The sequence below is a fragment of the Oreochromis aureus genome, linkage group 20 (assembly GCF_013358895.1).
Source record: "Oreochromis aureus strain Israel breed Guangdong linkage group 20, ZZ_aureus, whole genome shotgun sequence".
NCBI classification, from domain to species: domain Eukaryota; kingdom Metazoa; phylum Chordata; class Actinopteri; order Cichliformes; family Cichlidae; genus Oreochromis; species Oreochromis aureus.
The window spans coordinates 15425658-15439181 of record NC_052961.1 but is presented as its reverse complement, the minus strand read 5'-3'; the positions used below and the strand labels follow the sequence as shown (position 1 = coordinate 15439181).

The 13524-nt window shown below is 40.4% G+C and overlaps 1 protein-coding gene across 2 annotated transcripts; it reads left to right on the top strand.

Annotated features, from left to right (window-relative positions):
- The first annotated feature begins 4439 nt into the window (after positions 1–4439).
- LOC116324771 (monoacylglycerol lipase ABHD6-like) lies at positions 4440–12548 on the top strand. Of its 2 annotated transcripts, XM_039604111.1 has the most exons (10): positions 4440–4488; positions 6664–6694; positions 6898–7029; positions 8448–8604; positions 8886–8999; positions 9095–9227; positions 10840–10997; positions 11158–11212; positions 11292–11392; positions 12165–12548. In XM_039604111.1, the coding sequence occupies exons 3-10, from the start codon at positions 6905–6907 to the stop codon at positions 12342–12344; spliced, it is 1023 nt and encodes a 340-aa protein (XP_039460045.1). In that variant the 5' UTR covers positions 4440–4488; positions 6664–6694; positions 6898–6904; the 3' UTR covers positions 12345–12548. The 2 variants fall into 2 exon arrangements, with proteins under 2 accessions (XP_039460045.1, XP_031601358.1); XM_031745498.2 differs by lacking the exon at positions 6664–6694 and having other exon boundaries at positions 4453–4488.
- The last annotated feature ends 976 nt before the right edge of the window (positions 12549–13524 follow it).

Genomic DNA, 13524 nt, shown 5'->3' with positions numbered 1-13524 from the left:
GTTTTGTTTAACTTTTCATTTCAGTTTTATGATAATGAATGCTAAATTAACTTAAAAGGCAGGGTTTCGTGTGTGTGTGTGTAACGACCACTTAGATTCAGCTGGGGAATTGCAGAACTGCTTTCTTAACATTTTTTTCTAAACATTTTTCTGTTGTTATGGCTTTAAAAAACTAGCAAGGTTAAATTTGGTCTAATGGATGTCTTAATAATCCCAAACTGTTCATCTATATGAAAGGGAAGTTGCTATTACACTCCAAATCACAACATAATGCAGTACAATAGGGTAAATGCATTTTTAGGTATACTGTGCTTCATGTTGCCAGTAGCCAAATGCAGCTGAAGTGGATGTATCACTACTCTGAACTTGGAGATGAGCATGTAGTTGAAGGCTGTATTCACTTAGTTTACCATTGCTAAAATCATTGCATGCATGGGAAAACCTAAAATGTATAATTAAACATATACAGTCATTTCATTAGGCACACCTGTTCAACTGCTCGCTAACACAGTTATATCATTAGCGAATCATGTGGCAGCAACTCAGTGTGTTTAGGCATGTAGGCATAGTTAAGATTACATGCTCAGTTTCAAACCAAGCATATGAATGGGCACAAAATGAGCTGCAGAGAAAATGCCTTGTTGAAGTCAGAGGATAGGAGGGCAACCAGCTTTTAGATCCAAGGTATGCAGAAGAACATCTTTGAATACACAACATATCAAACTTTGAAACAGAGGAAATACTACTATTAAGAAACAGGAAATTAGAGGTCATCCAGATTATGGTTGAACAGTTGAACTAATGGGTGTGTGTTTGTTATTACAAATTGGAGTCTGTTGTATATTTATGATTTAAACCACTCCAGCACCGTTAACATCTACAGCATCCTCTAATCTCTCAATTCACATGGGTCCATCAAAACAGAAGAAAATTGGAAGATGTATCTTCAGACATAAGGTCAGAATTTGGCATAACTAACGTGAATGGATGGATGGACAGAGATGAACGCATCGATCCACCGTGTCTTGTACAAGTAGTTAAGATTGGTGGTAGTGGTGTAATAGCTCATTATTTAAACTACACAGCCTACCTGAATACTGTTGTTGGCCACCACTTTATTACCACAGTGTACCCATCTTCTGATGGTTGCCTGTAGCAAGGTAACATGCCATGTCACAAAGTACAAATCATGTCAAACTTGTTTCTTGAACATTGCAATGAGTTCACTGTACTGAATTTTGTACTCAAATATGGACCATAATCTCTGACTAATATTTTCAGCACCTTGTTGAATCTATGCAACAGGGAGTATGTTTGTGAAGGTTCTCAGTCATCCAGGTCATCGTAGTCAAAGGAGCTTGCAAAGAAAAGCGTCTGGACTTCTTTAAGTTGCTTGAAGACGTTTCACCTCTCATCCGAGAAGCTTCTTCAGTTCTAAGGTCAAATGGCAGAGAGTCCCAGATCTAAACCCAGTGGGAGTATCCCCCCAAAGAGGGACAAAAGGACCCCCTGATGATCCTCTAATCACCTGAGCCAAGGTGTGAAAGCGGGTGTGGGTCCCAATCACCCAGGGTTTCGGATGAGCTCATTGTGAAACCTGACCCCACCTTATCATGTGATTTCCTGAGGTCAGATGGCCCAGGATGTGAGTGGGCGTTAAGGCGTCTGGGGAGGGAACTCAAAACTGGATTATAGATGGCAGACAGTTGGTGTCGTAAACCACTGCCTCTGTTCAAAGATGGTCGCTCACAGTGGACATAGATGGCTTCTTTCACTCCTCTTTCAAACCATCTGTCCTCTCTGTCCAAAATGTGAACATTGGCATCCTCGAAAGAGTGTCCTTTATCCTTTAGATGCAGATGGACTGCTGAGTCTTGTCCTGTGGAGGTGGCTTTTCTATGTTGTGCCATGCGCTTGTGAAGTGGCTGTTTGGTCTCTCCAATGTAGAGGTCTGGGCATTGGATGAACCGGGATGTTCGTCTCCTCCTGAAGGCCCGCAACACCGCCTTTAGGTCAGGAGATGCACACGCCTACAGTACAGCCAGGGCTAATCTAAAGAAGGGCATCAAAAAGCCAAACACCATTACAAAAAGAAGGTAGAAGAACACTTCTCCAACTCCAACCCCGACGCATGTGGCAAGGACTCCAGACCATTACAGACTACAGGACCACCAAACCCTCCCCCACATCCTCTGATGCCTCCTTCCTCAACGAGCTCAACAACTTTTATGCTCGTTTTGAGCGAGGGAACCCCACAACCACAACCATAACAGACATGACGCCAGACCACCAACCTCTGACTCTCTCCCCCACTGATGTAGGAGCGGTGCTGAGCGGAACTGCTCCGCCTCGGACCAGAAGGCGTTGCAGAGGGTCGTGAAAACTGCCCAGCGCATCGCCGGAGCACCACTTCCTGCCATAAAGGACATCTACAGGAAGCGGTGTCTGAAAAGGGCTGGGAAAATCATCAAAGACCCTAGTCACCCATCACATAGACTCTTCACCCTCCTGCCCTCTGGGAGGCGCTACAGGAGCCTCTGGACTAAGACCACCAGGTACCGAAACAGCTTCTTCCCCACAGCTGTCAGACTCCTGAACTCTGCCTCCTGACATCTGACCCACATTAAACTCATGGACTGAACATACACACACCCACTAGCACTTTACCACTACTGTACAGTTCTGTGTAAATAATCATTCTGTACATACGATAATTTTTAATCCTACAACTGTTTATAACTTGCATAGTTCACATTTCTGTATAACTGTATATCTCAGATTTCTGTACAGTTTTTATTTCATATTTATATCCTGTTCATAGCCTGTACATAGCTTGTACTCACTACAGCCTGTACATACTTATAGTTATAGAATATTCATAACATACTTCACACTGTGTACATTATAACATACCATAATAGACCCATTTCTGTAATATACTTACATATCTATATTATTGCTAATATATATTGTAATATACCTATATCACAGCTAAAGCACTTTCTGGATGGATGCAAACTGCATTTCGTTGCCCTGTACCTGTGACATGTGCAATGACAATAAAGTTGAATTCTATTCTATTCTATTCTATTCTATTCTATTCCTCGCTGCCCTGTACAGCATACACCACGTTGTTAAGTCTGTGTTTTGGAGTTGTGTCTTTCGGGTGAACCAGTTTTTGTCTGAGTGTGTGCCTTAACGCCCACTCACATCCTGGGCCATCTGACCTCAGGAAATCACATGATAAGGTGGGGCCAGGTTTCACAATGAGCTCACCCGAAACCCTGGCTGATTGGGACCCACACCCGCTTTCACACCTTGGCTCAGGTGATTAGAGGATCATCAGGGGTCCTTTGTCCTCTTTGGGGATACTCCCACTGGGTTTAAATCTGGGACTCTCTGCCATTTGACCTTAGAACTGAAGAAGCTTCTCGGATGAGAGGTGAAACGTCTTCAAGCAACTTAAAGAAGTCCAGACGCTTTTCTTTGCAAGCTCCTTTGACTATGCAACAGGGAATTCATTCTGAAGGCAGTAGAGGGTGGCTTCTGTTTCTCCTAAATAACCATTATCTTCATCCAGCTGAGCTGACTTCATTCCTACTGTAGACAAAACGACAGAGGTCATATCTTCTCTGTAGCATTTTAGAATATTGATATCGCTCCTGTCATCCAGGAAGGGTGGAGTTTGGTTTCATATCTGCTGTTTTTCCCTCCCTTTTCTATCACGCTGTGTGTTGCTGAGAGTAATGTTGTGTTAGGTAAAATGTTTGTATCACCTGAAAAGCATGCGCTGTTGTAAAGTCAACATGTAGACAGGCATCGGCCTGCAATTTACCTTCTATTTGCATATGAAGGCTTAGAGCGGCGGACGAGACTGATCAGTTTGAACATCATTCTGCTGTTTTTGAACACGCAAAGCAAAAGCTGGTATCAATGTGGGAATTAGAACAAAAATCCTTGTACATAGGTCATCTCATTTATAACTAGTCCTGCTTTGTATAAGCTGTCATGATCATAGGATTAAATGGATTAGACAATCCTGGAAAACAGGACAAACTATACCTGATTCTCCCAGAGCTAATAGATTTCACTTCTTGTTTTGAAAAACATTTTTGTTTTTGCTTGTTTGTTTTTTTTACATTAGAGTTTCAGCTTATTCACCACATTTTGACAAAATATACCTGATGATGTCAACAGGATTATCTCTGCTTCAACTGAACACTACATAGCTGCAACACAGGTTTTGTTGTAAACTGTATTTAAAGGGTTAATCCTTTACGGCTAAGGGCATTTCCAAACATATAGTCAGTTTGCTCTGATATGAATCAGTTGCCGAGTGGGGGAACTTGTTGTATTTCTCATCAGTTTCATTTCCTTTGAAGGAGGGAGGGAAAAATGGAAGCCAAAGTGCATGTATAAAAACCGTGGGAGAACCCCCTAGAAAGGATAAACACAGAAGGCTCAAATGAAGGTGTGATGCTAGTCCAGGTGAGACCACTGATTCTCTTGATTTTACTTCCTCCACATCCCAGAATGCAAAGTTGGAGCACATCAGGGTTAAACAAGGTTGCCACCACAAACAAACTGTTCCAGAAATTGTGACCAGATGGACCCTCAACATCAGAGTACAGGCCTTGCAGTCACTGCTGCTTTGATTTTGACTTTTTTTTTTTTTTTCCTCCAAACTTTATTGAATTGTATCATGGAAGTGTGACGCAAAACCATACAAGCAAAAATTTACGCAAAAGATACTCTTCTAAAATAGCCAGACAACCCCTTTAGTTATTTTCTTGCAATGAATAATTTTACGACTTCTTGTAGTTGTTTATTTTCCATTAAGAAATGTTACTGTTCACTTCTGAACTGAGGCTCTAATGAAGGGATTCTTGGTCTTTTAAGCTCCTTCACTAATCGATCCATGCCTGTGTGGTTGTCTTTCTGCTGGGAGACTAACACTCACTGCAGTTACTCCCTTAGAGCAACCCCAACACTCACAGTTACTCTGTAAAGGATGAGACCGAATGTTTCTCAACACGAGTCTATTGGCAAATTTAAAATTTCACAATATTCATAAGGTCGTTGCTCCCAGCGAAACAGCTGACCTGCGTGAATGTGTCATCGTGACACGTTTTTGTGTCGCTACATTGCTTCTCTTGTTTCTGTTCTGCCAGCTTTGCTCCACCAAGTATATCTCTCAGGACATAATGTGACGGCCAACACGATGTAGTCAAAGCGAGCAGACTGGGAGCATCGCCTCTGTCCTATATACACTCAAATATGAGAATCATTCCCATGCAAGGCGAGCCCCTCTGCGGCATTGCCGTGTCCGTTTGTTCTGCTCTACTTTGTATGTAGGTCATCTGTAGTGGACCAGAGATGCAGCAGAGTGGCAGCTGTGAACTTCAGCCTTTTTACTCTGTAATCCTTGTTTTGTATTGGGTTAGGTTAAATTTCGACATAGTTTGTGAATAACCACAATGATTAAACCGGTTTACCAAAATCGCAGCATAATGAACAGCTCAGGTGTTTTTAGCAGATCTCAGAAGCTGAACGTCACTTTCCCAACAGCAGTTATCAGCTGTTTATTTAACAGCTGTCAGTACTGTGTGCTTTACAGACCTTTAGACTCTGATTCAACTGATGTACACAAGGTGATAAATAGAAAAACACTGCTGATCATTTCTAAATCAGAATCACACCCAGTGTTACTTTGCAAAGTTATTGCTTTTATCAATTGAGCAGATTTAATCTAGTTGAAAATATTTGGAAAATGTAGTTTTAATTTTTAGGGTTATAATTTATTTTCAGCTTTATATTTTTATCTGTATATATTTTTGGCACATCTCTATGCATTGGATAAATATAGAAAAATAAATGTAGAAATGTACCAAGCACTGGGGGAAGTCTGATGAGTCAACATCAACGCAGTAGGGCAGCGAAGATGTGAAATTCTGTCGCCCACATCTGCAAAAGAAATCTGTATCCAATTCCCTAAAAGCCTCTCTCCCCACTGAACTGGAAGTGACGACATCTTGAAGTTAGGTCCTCAGGACACCCAGTGATCTGTGCGAAAGACCCTTGAAACTTTACCACACACTGCAGGAAACAGTCTGCCTCTATAATGACACCCAGTGGTCAGTTTTAGCCTTAAGCTTCAGCTTGTAATTTGATGTGGCTGTTTGGACTGGCCTTCCTCAGCCTCCGCTCTCAGACTAACCGTGTCAGTAGAAAATAGTGACTGCCACTGAGTCTGACCAAACGAGGCACCTTTTATGAAAGTGCACATTTATTTCTGGGATTCGTCCCAGATGGAAGTAAGTCTGTCATACACACTAAAATATCAATTTTTCAGTATTTAAAGTCTGATTCAGAACCCCAAATTATCTTGTCTGCACAAAGCTTGGCCTGTGTGTTCACTTTAAATGATCGACCCAATGATGGAGTGGCCTATTTTACCCCAACGATGAGAATCAATGGGTTTATCCAGAGCAGGCATAATGTGAAACGAATAACTGCCCTCTACAAAAGGCGCTTTTCATTTTAGAAATATTAGTTAACCACTGATACTTTCTGCACATAAAAATAGCTGGAATAAATGTTGTAGAGTGTGCATGCTGTACAGCTAATTAACAAAATCACTTTTGATGCTCCCGCCTGAGATAGAAGAAAGAAGGAGGGGAGAATCATCTCAAAGGTAAGTTTTTACTGTTTTTTCAGCATCTGTTATAGAAGCGCGCTTCAGTTATTTTACAGCTTGTATCAGTTTATTTCGTGCACATGCACATCCTAAAGACACCCTTTTATTTATAGTCTTAACTAAATATGGAAATTATGTGGAATTCTAACAGATTTCTCCCCAGAAGGACAATACGTGAGTTTATGTTCATTTCTTTTCAGTTGAGCCATGGCAGCTGATCTGGATGTGGTGAACCTGTGTATTATTGCTGGAGGAACACTGGCTATTCCCATCCTGGCCTTTCTGGCTTCCTTTCTTCTCTGGCCCTCTGCATTAATTAAAGTGTATTACTGGTAATGTAGATGGCTTTCTTGTGCTGTACTTCAATTTATATTCTATACTATTCTATGATTTATTTTTATGTGTGTCAGTCAGAGTGTTTGGTTTAGAATGACAACTTAATCCAGGATGAGGTTTAATCACATTAATGATGTTTCTGTCTGATTGAATCTCTGATATACACTCAGCCACTTTGTTAGGTACACCTTGCTAGTACTGGGCTGGACCCCCTTTGCCTTTAGAACTGCCTTGATTCTTTGTGGCATAGATTTAACATGATGCTGGAAACATCCGTGAAAGATTTTGGTCCATATTGACATGATGGCATCACTTAGTTACAGCAGATTTGTCGGCTTCCATTACCCCATTTACTGGGGGTCTATTGGACTGGGATGTAGGGAATGAGTCATTTGAGTATATGTGAACTCACTGTAAATGGAGCCTGATTCGAGCTTAGTGACATGGCCCGTTATATTGAAGCTATAAGAAGATGAGTACACTGTGGTCATAAAGGGATAGTCATGGCAACAATACTCGGGTAGGCTGCAATATTTTGAACAATGCTCAACTGGTACCAAGTGTGCCAAGAAAATATTCCCCACACCACTGCACAACTAGCAGCCTGAACCATTAGTACAAGGCAGGATGGATCCATGCTTTCATCTTGTTTATGCCAAATTCTGACCATACAGTCTGAATGTCACAGCAGAAATGGAGACTCATCAAAGTGGGCAATTTTCTATTGTCCAGTTTTGGTGAGCTTGTGTGATTTTTCTGTCCTTAGTTGACAGAAGTGACACTCAATGGGATCTTCTGCTGCTGTAGCCCATTTGCTTCAAGATTTGGCCTGTTGAATGATCAAAGATACTCTTCTGGTTATTTTAGGGGTTTTTGCCTTCCTATTAGTTCAAAGCTGTCTGGCCATTTTCCTCTGACATCAACAGGACATTTCCACCCAGACAAATGCTGCTCATTGGATATTTTCTCTTTCTGACCATTCTCTCAAAGTCACTTAATCACCGTTCTGCTCCATTCTGATGCACGGTTCGAGCTTTCGCATCTCACCCTGTGATGGCTGATTAGATATTTGTGTAAATAAGCAGTTATACAAGTGTGCCTAACAAAGTGGTCTATGTACATATTGTATACTGTACCTGGATTTTCTTTGCCTTTTCTTGTCATGCGCTTTGTGATTTCTAATTTGGAAAGGTCCTCTAAGGATTAAATTCATTGATCAATGACATTGTTGAAAACTGTGGCATTAGTTACCTAGCATATTTTGCTTAATGATATTTCTTGTGTCTTAGCTGCTGTGACTATCCAAGGAAAACAATCTGCCTCATCATTAATCCTTTAAGGCATTTCAGAAAGCCCAGATTTGAATTTCCATGTAAGTCTTTGTAGCTCAGATATGGTACCTGCTTGTCTTCAGGTACTGGAGGAGGACTCTGGGCCTGCAGGTGGGCTATGCGGATTGTGGTGGTTATCGCTTTTGTTACTCCTACAGAGGAAAGCCTGGAATGAGACCTTCGATCTTAATGCTGCATGGCTTCTCTGCTCACAAAGACACATGGCTCACTGTTGTCAAGGTTAGGCTGACACTAAATATCGCATTTACTTCCTATTACTCATGGGGCTAACACTCAACTTAAAACTAACTAACACTCAAACTTTTGGAGTCATGCTCCATCAGTCACATGATCCAAGAGAAAGGATAGAATTTATTTCAATTTAAACATTAATTAGAAATGACTTCATAAATACATATTGTGCTTTTTATGAAATTCTTCTTAAAACACCCTTTCTCGGCTTCAATTCATTTATCATATTAATGACATTAAGCATTCTTTTTTGTCTTCTGCTGCTCCAGTATCTGCCAAAACATCTGCACATAATGTGTGTGGACATGCCTGGACATGAGGGGACAACACGCACCAACACAGATGATTATTCCATTCAGGGGCAGGTCAAAAGGATCCATCAGGTACACCAAATAGAGTTTTTAAAATATGTTAGTATATTTGTCAGGTGCCTAAATTATTCCAGTGAAACTCTGGTTTTGTCTTTTGTTCTTCTCAGTTTGTGGAAACCATCCGCTTAAACAGGAAACAGTTCCATCTGGTCGGAACCGGCATGGGGGGAAATGTGGCCGGGGTTTACGCAGCCTGCTATCCCTCAGAAATCTGTAGCATGACTCTCATCTGTCCAGACGGTCAGTCAGTGTGTTTGTGTGTCTGTGTATGTGTGAGCTCAGTCGTACTATGCTGTGATGACATCAGTCTGCTGTCAAGGCCGCTTTGTGGGGATTCAATTCTAATATGGTGAGAAAAAGGGAGTACGTTTTAGAGGGAAGACTTGTTTAAGCCAACCAGTGCTTAGGGTTGTGGTAATTCTTTAGGGAATGAAAGTCAATACACTGTCCTCTGAAGTCATGGAAACAAACCTGCGTGTGTTCCTGTGTAAACCACCATCAATGAGCCTTTTGTGCTTTGTCCAAAGAGAGGCTGGATGCAGGAAAGAGTGAATATTTTTAACTTTAAACAGGCACTCACATATCTTAATAGACAGATAGAAAGAAATTAAGGAACTTACCAAAACAACAGAAAAAGAAGTTAGATGTAGGAAGAGCTTCAACTAAAGACTTCACCTCTGTGATCAATTGGAAATAGAGTAGGGTCCTAAAATGTATAAGACATATAGACAGAAAATCCAAAGTTTTTAGAATCAGTGGGTTAACAAAATAGTTTTATTCCTTTTCTTGTTCAAAACAGGACTAGTGTAATACCATACTATATTTTAAAAGTTTGACAAGTTGGCTAATAAAATTAACATAATTCAACATCATAAAGACACATTAAGACATGCCAGATATATGCGGATTTAACTTAATGCTGTTTTCACAATTACTCAACACAAGTGAGTATGAACTTTAATGTAAGTAAGTTTATTTATTAAACACATTTCACTGTTCAGCCGAATATCAACAATGCAACAATGTATGAAAAACCAAGATATTGACAATGTCAGTGTATTTACATGAGGAAGATTATTTAAAATGTACAAAGTGTTTCTTTTATGGTTGTTTTATGTGAGTGTGTATGTCTTTGTGTGGGGGAGGTGGGGGGGTAGCATGGGTCAGGCTAACCAATAGTGCCACTGAGAAATGCTGCTCAACTGGTTGGCCAAGTGATCCCTCATTCTGCAGGATATGGGCTCTGAAAATGTGAAGGTTGCTTATTTTGTTACTTTTTTTTTCATGACAAAAAAATATGTTCAGCTAGACATAATATTTAATTACTAATATAAACCCTACATCCCACCTAAGACTGGATCTGTAATTGGACCCGTTATGCAATTAATTTTCCCAGGGGGCATCATTAAATGATTGGGACTGCGAAAGAGTAATGTTACTTAGATCAAAACTTTAAATAGCATTAACAGGAATGCTGGAGTTAATATTTCCTTGTCAGGTTTGTAAAAACGCTTTATGAGTTTATTTGGGATTGAAATTATATTATATATAAATATTATATTTGGGATTATTCAAATATTAGTACTTTTATTACAATTATTTTTTCAAAGTATGTCCCCATGTGGGGACAATGGGTTTATGTTATGCCAAGACACAATAAAGTCACTGTTTAGCAAAATATAAATCACGTTATTGAACAGAGTAAAGGATAAGGTTCAGGAAAGCCACAATTTATTGTCCCCGTATGAGGACGGGGGCTCTCCGGAGGTTAAATAGTGCCTTTTAATAGCAAACCGATTAATACAGAGCATGAAATTAATTTCGTGTCCAAAATCATCATTTTATTCTGCAGGAATAAGACATCCTTGTGAGACCAAGTTTGACAATCATGTGCAGGACCTGGAGCACAGCAATTACACCCTGAACATCCCGCTGATCCCCACTACACCTGAGGAGATGGAGGATATGTTCAAACTGTGTTCCCATGTTCGCTTTAAAATTCCTCAGCAGGTCAGGCCTTCATTTCAAGTATACATTTTTTTGTTTCGTTTTATGCGCTAATAATTTGCAATCAAATACAGAGTAGTAATCATCTTACTGAATTGCTTTGTTATTCAAAGCTTGGCTTATTTTGTGAACTTTTTGTTAAAGCTACTTTTTCGCTGATTAGATCCTTCAAGGCCTGGTAGATGTCCGAGAGCCTCACAACACATTTTACCAAGAAGGTCAGTTCACTTTGTACTGAAATATTTCAGTATTTTCCAATTTAGTGGAAAAATTCCAGTAAGTTCTCTTTTTCTTTAGTTTTTATGGAGATTGTAGGTGAGAAATCAAGATACGCCTTACAGGACCACTTGCATCTAATAACCACACCTTTACAAGTGATATGGGGCAAACAAGACCAGGTAAACTAACACAATGACTCAGCAAATCCTCCAAGTACATAAATGATTACACAGCAGGTTTTGCGTCTAAACTAATCTGAAGATTCATTTTCCAGGTGCACACGTGCTGTACACTGAAAGTGGTGGCTCAGGTTTTCTAGTAAAGAGAAACTTTATAGAGCAGGGGTGTCAAACATAAAGCTCGGGTACCAGATTTGGGCTGACAAAGACTTCAGTCTGGCCCACTGGACTGCTTTGGGAAATATGAAGGTCGTAAATGTAACTGCATTTTTATAAGTTTTACAGCTTTGGCTACTGATAAAGATTTCCCCCATGGCCATTTATACTACACCAAAGTAAATAAGTAACAAATAAAAAAATGAAATAACAGAGAAGTTCCTTTTTCCCACTATATATGGTAGAAAATTTTGGTTTTTCTTTTAATGGATTCACATACAAACTCTTTTTATAGTTACAGGATATTTTGAGCAATGAACTACCGTTATTTTTTCTGTGAGTTTACACATTTATTATTTACTTAAAGAGTCTAAAGAGTTGTGCAGACAGATTTATTTCATTTATTACAGCAGTGTTTCTTTATCATATAGAAAAAAGAGACATGTTGTTGAGATATATTTTTTTCCTCTTGGATTAAATGCATAGATAGACTTCTTTACACTGACAGAAAGAAGAGTTTCACTGGTCCACACCACTTAAGATCAAAGTGAGCAGTGTAAAGTCAGTTTGGCATCCCTGTCATAGACATACTAATAATCATTCTGCATTTGCTCAGGTGGTGGATGTCTCTGGAGCGGCAGTGATTGCAGAGACCTTGCCTGGATGCAGAGTGGACCTGCTGGAGAACTGCGGACACTCTGTGGTGATGGAGAGGCCTTCTCGGACAGCCAAACTCATTCTGGAGTTCATCATCTTGCAGCAAAATGCCAGAAGTGGCACAAAGAAAGCCACCTGACCTAAAGACTTTTCATCGTTTCTTGTTATGCTAATGCTCCAAGTGCTCCTGCTTTTGTAGAGAACATGCAGACACTTCAAAAAAAAATGTACAATTAAGATAGTAAGCAATTATTGAAGGCTTCCTGCATTTCTTCAGTGTGATTGAATCGCATTTCTGTTGTAACACAAGCTGCATGACGATAATAAAACGACCATGCGTTTATGTGTGAGTGTGATTCACTGAGAGGTGCCTGCAGCTGCACCAGGAACTCCCTCCTTCTCCTCCTTGATCCTCCTTGTGTGCGCAGTTTTGGTGCAGCCCGGAGCCGAGCACAGCTACCCGGTGCGACCAGCGGTAAACATCAGTAACTCTCAAGCTGCACCGTTAGACACCAACCACAGGCTACTGCCGCTGAATAAAAATAAACACACAAGTACGCACGAAAGAGAGCAGGTAAGGCATGGTTTTAGCTCATGTGTCACTCACTGCTCGGTCCTGCTAAGACCCTGGCGTTAACCTTAGTAGTAAGAGCAGCTAATGGGATGCTAGCTGCGTTAGCTTGCTAGCCAGAAGCTAGCAATTAGCTAGATTAGCGGGCTGTATGCTTTCATTGTGATTCACGCCACACAGCTCTGTGTATCCGAGTTGGGTTTGTGATGTAGTAGCGGTACTGAACTTTAAAATGCACTTCGGGGCTTGCTGTAGCAGCTCATTAGCCAGTTGGCAGCAAATACTGCAAAGGCACTGTCGACTGGATATTAAAGAAACATTGGTTAGCTGGCTTCACTAGCATGCAGTGCACCAATACACCTTAGTTAAATGTTGTAAGTAAAACATGTCTGTGTGGGCAGGTTTATATAGGGTGTTTATCAGCGCCAGGTTTAAGTTTCAAGTTGAGTCCTTTTGTGGTCTCTGCTATTTAGTCCCGACTTACATGCTTTGAAACGTGAAATGTTAAGTTTATATTTAAACAGCAGGAAGCATTTAAAACAGGGAAGCAGCGGTTGATACAACCAAGCCTTGTATTTGCTGCTCTGCAACCTGCCACATTATAGTAGCATAACAAATGAGATGGGGAGTACTAAGGGTTGCTAAAAGAAAATTAAGAATGAGGACTGTACCGCGTAAGTTATTTGCCTACAGATGAAATATCAGATCATAAAACCAAATTCTGCGAGTATAATTTACATCAGTTACT